Source organism: Macrosteles quadrilineatus, unplaced genomic scaffold, assembly GCF_028750875.1.
Source record: "Macrosteles quadrilineatus isolate MER2022 unplaced genomic scaffold, UCM_ALF_1.0 Scaffold_2__2_contigs__length_208266976, whole genome shotgun sequence".
Classification (NCBI taxonomy): Eukaryota; Metazoa; Arthropoda; class Insecta; order Hemiptera; family Cicadellidae; genus Macrosteles; species Macrosteles quadrilineatus.
In genome coordinates, this window is record NW_026542595.1 from 120,694,504 (window position 1) to 120,700,263 (window position 5,760).

General features: G+C 36.4%; 1 protein-coding gene across 1 annotated transcript; it reads right to left on the reverse strand.

Moving 5' to 3' along the window:
- Nucleotides 1-1,282: 1,282 nt before the first annotated feature.
- LOC128986327 (cuticle protein 19-like) lies at nucleotides 1,283-4,231 on the reverse strand. The gene is made up of 2 exons (XM_054406647.1): nucleotides 4,022-4,231; nucleotides 1,283-1,981 (listed from the first exon to the last, which is right to left on the reverse strand). The coding sequence occupies exons 1-2, from the start codon at nucleotides 4,211-4,213 to the stop codon at nucleotides 1,676-1,678; spliced, it is 498 nt and encodes a 165-aa protein (XP_054262622.1). The 5' UTR covers nucleotides 4,214-4,231; the 3' UTR covers nucleotides 1,283-1,675.
- Between the last annotated feature and the right edge of the window lie 1,529 nt (nucleotides 4,232-5,760).

Here is a 5,760-nt window from a genome sequence, read left to right on the forward strand (position 1 = left end):
TATTTTCTCCCCTCAAAAACCACCTTTTCGGGTCAGAGGGACCCAAAACGAAAATTCCCAACAAAAATGACAAAATAATACTTTCTCCTTATGTACTTTATGGGATGAAGTAAAACATGAGGGTCTTTTGGGCAAGGATAAATTTATCAGTATTAATAAAATCCCTCAACAAAAGACCATACTTGAGTTTTTTTTTTCATAATTAGCATAACTTGGGAAGATGGTAGGGCCTAGTAGTTTCAACCTGGAATGATGAGCCAAGCATTGATTGATCAAGACCAATCACCAATATCTTATTATTTCAGTCATAACTAGCTTGACCATATGTGATCTCTACCATAACGGCAATTGATTTGTCTTTAGATCATTGAACCAATTTGGTCAATAGTATAGGTAGTTTACGTTTTTATAAAATTAATATTTCTAATCATACATTCTAATACTTTCTAGTGTCAGCTATTATCATATCACAGCAATATTCCCAGCATCAATAGGTACATAACTACAGCAACATTTCAGCATTAATACTCAGCATTACAGTATTAGTGCTGCAGCATTCTGCTGATGACTAAAGTGGAGAAAGTAAGAAAGCTCATACATGACTGGCGGAAAACAAAGATTAAATAAACGTTTAACTTGATGACCGAAGCTAAACCTCGACTCAGAACGGAAGACATTTTCGTGAGTTCAAGGAATTTTTATTTTCGGGTTGACAGTTTTTACAGGCGTAAACTTTAATTACTTCTATGTGTTCTGCGCTCATTAATATTTTTCCTACTTATTTCTCAAACACGAATCAACACTCCAGTTAGAATAAATGCAGTTAATATCCTTGTGGTTAATTTTGTTTCAATGTTTAGTAAGGTTTATCTACTGACAATTTACTAAAAAATCATACTAATATGTAGCCTATTTATAAAATCAACCAAAAAAGGCTTTTGATTACTTAACTACTTACTACTTACTTGATTACTTAAACGTAGAAAAGTTGTGTAGGCCTACTTTTTCAATATTTGCATCGTCTTATTACCAATTCAATAAATCTTAAAATAGAAATACGCAATGTTAAGTAGTAACATTAACCTTTTATTCTAAAACATACATTATATTCATAACAAACCAGCTTTTACAAAAAATATCAAATGAGACTTGCATATAATTTGCATTGAAATTCGAATTGTTGTCTAGTTATTTAAACTATGAAACTCGATGGGGTAGTGAAGGTTGGTATCCCAAACTATAAACTATCCTTTCAGTTTGGATCATTAGGAAAAGTACTCTGTAAGAAAGAAATAAACTTTATTTCATCATAACACATCAACACAACATAAATATAATACAAAAGGTAGTCTTGAAATACAAAATGGTCTTATAACATACGAACACATAAAACACAGGTACATATTTACATGGCAGGCAGGCTATATCTAATTGATTAGATCATGGTTGAAGTCGACATTGTGATATCCATTCCTCAAATAAATGCATCCTCGATAAAACAACATTTCTTGGCTCATTTGAACTACGTCCATTGCAATTTGAAAAACTAGCGACAACATGATGAGTTTCTAAGTTCTATCCACCAAAGGTGAGACTTACAAAAACACTTAAAATCCAACACAATTTCAATGACTTTCTCAACTGTTCGACGACAACCATTGACCTAGTGACTAAGTTACCCGTGGTACAGAGGGTAGTGGGGTGACACGTACGCCGGGGGGTGGTACACAGGTGCGTGGTACACAGGAGGGTGGTACTTAGGGGCAGATACAGGGTGTACCGCTTTGCCACTTTTGGTGACCACCGCGTTGAACCCACTGTGAGCGTCTGCACTGTAGTTTACTGTTCTTGTAGTTCCGTCCGGCTCCACCAGAGAGTACTGTCCTTTGACTACGTCACCGTCCCTTTGTTCGGATTGGTGCTTGATGTCCCCCGTGTGAGGGTCCTTCACTCCGTAGTTGAACGCGTACCTGGGGTAAGCCTGGAAACAATGGTTTAGTTATTAATACGGGAAATTGCAATTCCGAGAGTTAAAACACATGTAAAGCATACGACCTTTGACTATTAATAGAACATCCCATTTTCAGAATAAAAGAACAGAGTTGATGTGAGTTGCTTATTTGTGCCAGTCACTTCAACTTTTAAACCAGACCGATACACTATGCTATATTTGATGTATCATAAAATATCACAGTAACAACGAATAAATAAGGATTGTGAAAGAAGCACACTCTATGTGACTTTTTGTGTGAATAAAAACGTGAACAGTGTATACAGATGGGATGTCTACTCCAGTATCTAAAGAGTATCTGCACCACTGTAGTATTCATGATCATTCGGTGCAAACTGTATACCAATGACAACCGTATGATCGCAACTAAAGCCAAAATCGGACTGTTTCTTGTGTTGTTCAAACCCGATGACAACCAAAACTGTGTGTGAGTAACGAGTGACACCACAAGTTGAGAAGAAGTAAACTTTTAAGAAAGACTACGGTAAAAGATTAGAAATCCCTTCAGTGATCCATCATAGGAAGACTACTTTCACACTGATCCACTCAGATTTTCTTCCCTACGTGATATTACTCACTCGAAATCCAGGTTTTTGTTTTTATATTGAAATTTTCTATCACTGGTGTGGGTTATTTATTACTCACATAGTTTAGGTGAGGGCTCTTCATACAGCACTTATGTAAATTAACAAGCTATAGCTTGTGTACCTATAATACAGATATAGTAGGGAGTGTAGACAGTCTGAAGAAAATTCAGAAGAAAACTGAGAAAGGGGACCCTTGGGACTGTCATGACATTAGATCAAGAAAATAAAGTAAACGTTAATTTAAAGTCATAAAACCTAATCATCAACTAAGTATAAATCACATTTGGGCGAAGAAAGAAATCCCCATGAATAAGAAAGAAAATTAGAGCATCAACACAGATTAACCGTTATCCAACCAGATACTTAAGAACGGGTTGCGGTAACAGTTACGTTGGAACAGGTTACAGATAACAGGCAATGAATAACAGGTGACATTGTGTAACGAATCTTCCCGCTCTAAACGATGAGGAAGAGATAAGAAGAAGTAATCAAGGAAGCAATCAATTAAAGCAGTTGGATTGTAAATTACCCATGCATTTACTTTCTCCATTTATTGATTTCACGATCTTATTTAAGAGTAAAGATAACTGATAGAAAGTGACGTATCAATAACTCATATTGTTTGAATCAAAATACAAACTTTGATTGGTGGTGATGGTAGCTAAAAATCTTTTTTTTCAATCTGGGAATTAACTACGTGTTAACTGAACAATAAGTTTGTTATCTAGGAAATATTCATACATACGAGACTCGAAATACACAATTGGCTGAAACCTGTATTTTCAATTTTGATAAACATAAACTGACTAAATCAGCTAAGATACACTCTGTTTCAATTAGGATAAATCTAACTTAATATCGAAAAAACGAACTTTTAAAATGGCATTGGAAAATCTGTTGAATTATGCAGAAAACGCGTATCGTACCATTTTACCATTTCAGTATTTTATTTTGATTACTGCGAAAATATTTGCTTTACCATTTAATCCTAAGAAAACAACAAGTGAGCCTATAACAAAACATTGATTGATTGAAAGAAGGAGGATTATATCAAAGGTAAATCAAAAGGAAAATACCGATTGACCTAAACCTGAAATCACATAATATTATACGAGTTTTAGAAATCTATTAAACCAATTTAGCAGACTTAAAACCCCCACCAATGACTGTCATAAGAGCCTTACCGTGTATACGAGTATTTAGGGGAGGGAGCTATCAGTGGAGCCCGGGTTCCGAGATCCCGGGTTCAAATTCCACCAATCGCCAATGGATTTTATCTAATTGATAATGCCGCCAACCTCGAGGCCTTTAGTAGAGGCCTGAAGTAATGAGTAAAATGGTTCTGCGCTAACGCCTAGCGTCCTAGGATTAGATGAGGAACTAAAATAAAAGTACTGGAGATTAAAATTGTTCAAATACTCACATAGTAGTCCTCTTTGACTGGGGCATACACTGGGGCATGATAGACAGGAGCTGGGGCATGATATACAGGTGCTGGGGCATGATATACAGGTGCTGGGGCATGATATAGCGGTGCCGAGGCATGATATAGCTGTGCCGAGTATCCTGGCAAACCACCATAGCCCCCATAGTCTATGGCGAGGGTACTGGCCATACAAGCCAGCAATGCTGTTATCTGAAAATATCTTACTGATTAATATTGTGACAAATTCAAATGTTGTAGCTACTTAGATAGTTTTATGGGTTGATCCCCTTTTTGGGGCTCAGGGGGAGAAAGTAAAAAGAATGGGGTACCTTCTAACGTCCCACTCTTCTGAGCGTTAGAATCCTGTAACAGGAGATTCGGTTGCAACAACTGGTTGTAAATAGTGATTGTTAAATAAATCACACTTTTACAACAGAAAGACCATCCAAATCGAGGTTATGTAATTTCGATCGGTTTAAAATTGTAATTCCATTAAAAAAGGAACGAATTTAAAACAACTGTATCCGTAACTGTTTTTATAACACAAGGTCGTTCCGGGGAACCATGACCTAGTGTAACAATCAGTTATATTTCCGCAACCAGTTCCAGGTCTGCAACCGGTTCCAGTTATCCAGTAGCAGTTCCTCACTTTCACTCTCGTGAATCCAGTTACATTATTGTCACGTTTGTCCCATCCGCCGTTCTGTCTTTGGGTTAAATGTCTCTTTGAAAGTGGTTCCATAAAACGAAAGTTGCTCTTGTTTAACTAGCGAGTGTCAAAGCTATTACAAACTGCACCGGTTTTGGCAGCTCGAGGAAAGTGATTGCTAAATGGTAGTGAAACTGCGAAAGGTGGTTGCAATTTCTAATTTACCTTATAATACATAACATACATTGGTTTTATGCATGTATGTGTGTTTGTTCCTTTTGACCAAAAAACAAATTATCCAAGCAGCCAAAACACACAGATAATGAACCAGGTCCAAACATAGGCTTCTTTTTCTAAGTTCCCTCAGGCCACGCCCATAAGACGTTAAACGTTTCTATACGTATTCAATTCAGGTGAATGTTAGAAGTTTATCTCTATACCAAAACACAAAATGCTGTAAGAATGAATTGATTTAGATTATTAACATATACTTATACTTAACATAAACATATACTGCTTACTTTTTGATATTATTAATAATTTTATTCTTGCACACAGCTGCAACATTGTTGCAACCAAAGAAAATGATTTGAAAACTAAATTATTGAAACTGAGCTGGGTCGTTACAAATTTTAGGAGGATCTGTTTATTACAGATCAATAACCATAGTTTTCGTGTAAGTCATCCAATACGAGGCACGGGTATAGCAACCAGTTAAATTTAAATGAAGGAATTGAGTAACTGTGACTTTTTTTACTTGTTGCGACAGTACGATGCGGGTCCCACAAGGATCGACACTACTTGGTTGAATAGCTTGAGAGCACAATTTCTATTACGTGCTCTCTGAGTAGGCCGCTTAGTATTAAATACTCATATCGTTTGGCAACCGCTTCAATTACGAACCGATTTGTGGGTTTTTAATACATTGAGAGTTGTGTGGCCTCCGAGGGTACATCCTTAGCCGAGTTATAGTTTTGTATGTATGCTTTAGGGCCTATCATATATTTGTACTTTACGTATATTTTACATGTGGTTTGTGTCATTGTACGTGTATGCCGACTGAGATTTACAAAATATGTATTAATTC

Excerpts from the sequence above, each read along its gene's own strand:
- LOC128986327 (XM_054406647.1), bottom strand. The coding sequence starts at position 4,213 with ATGGCCAGTACCCTCGCCATAGACTATGGGGGCTATGGTGGTTTGCCA. Across the intron at positions 1,982-4,021 it reads CAGTCAAAGAGGACTACTAT|GCTTACCCCAGGTACGCGTT; the intron begins GTGAGTATTTGA and ends CATTGTTTCCAG.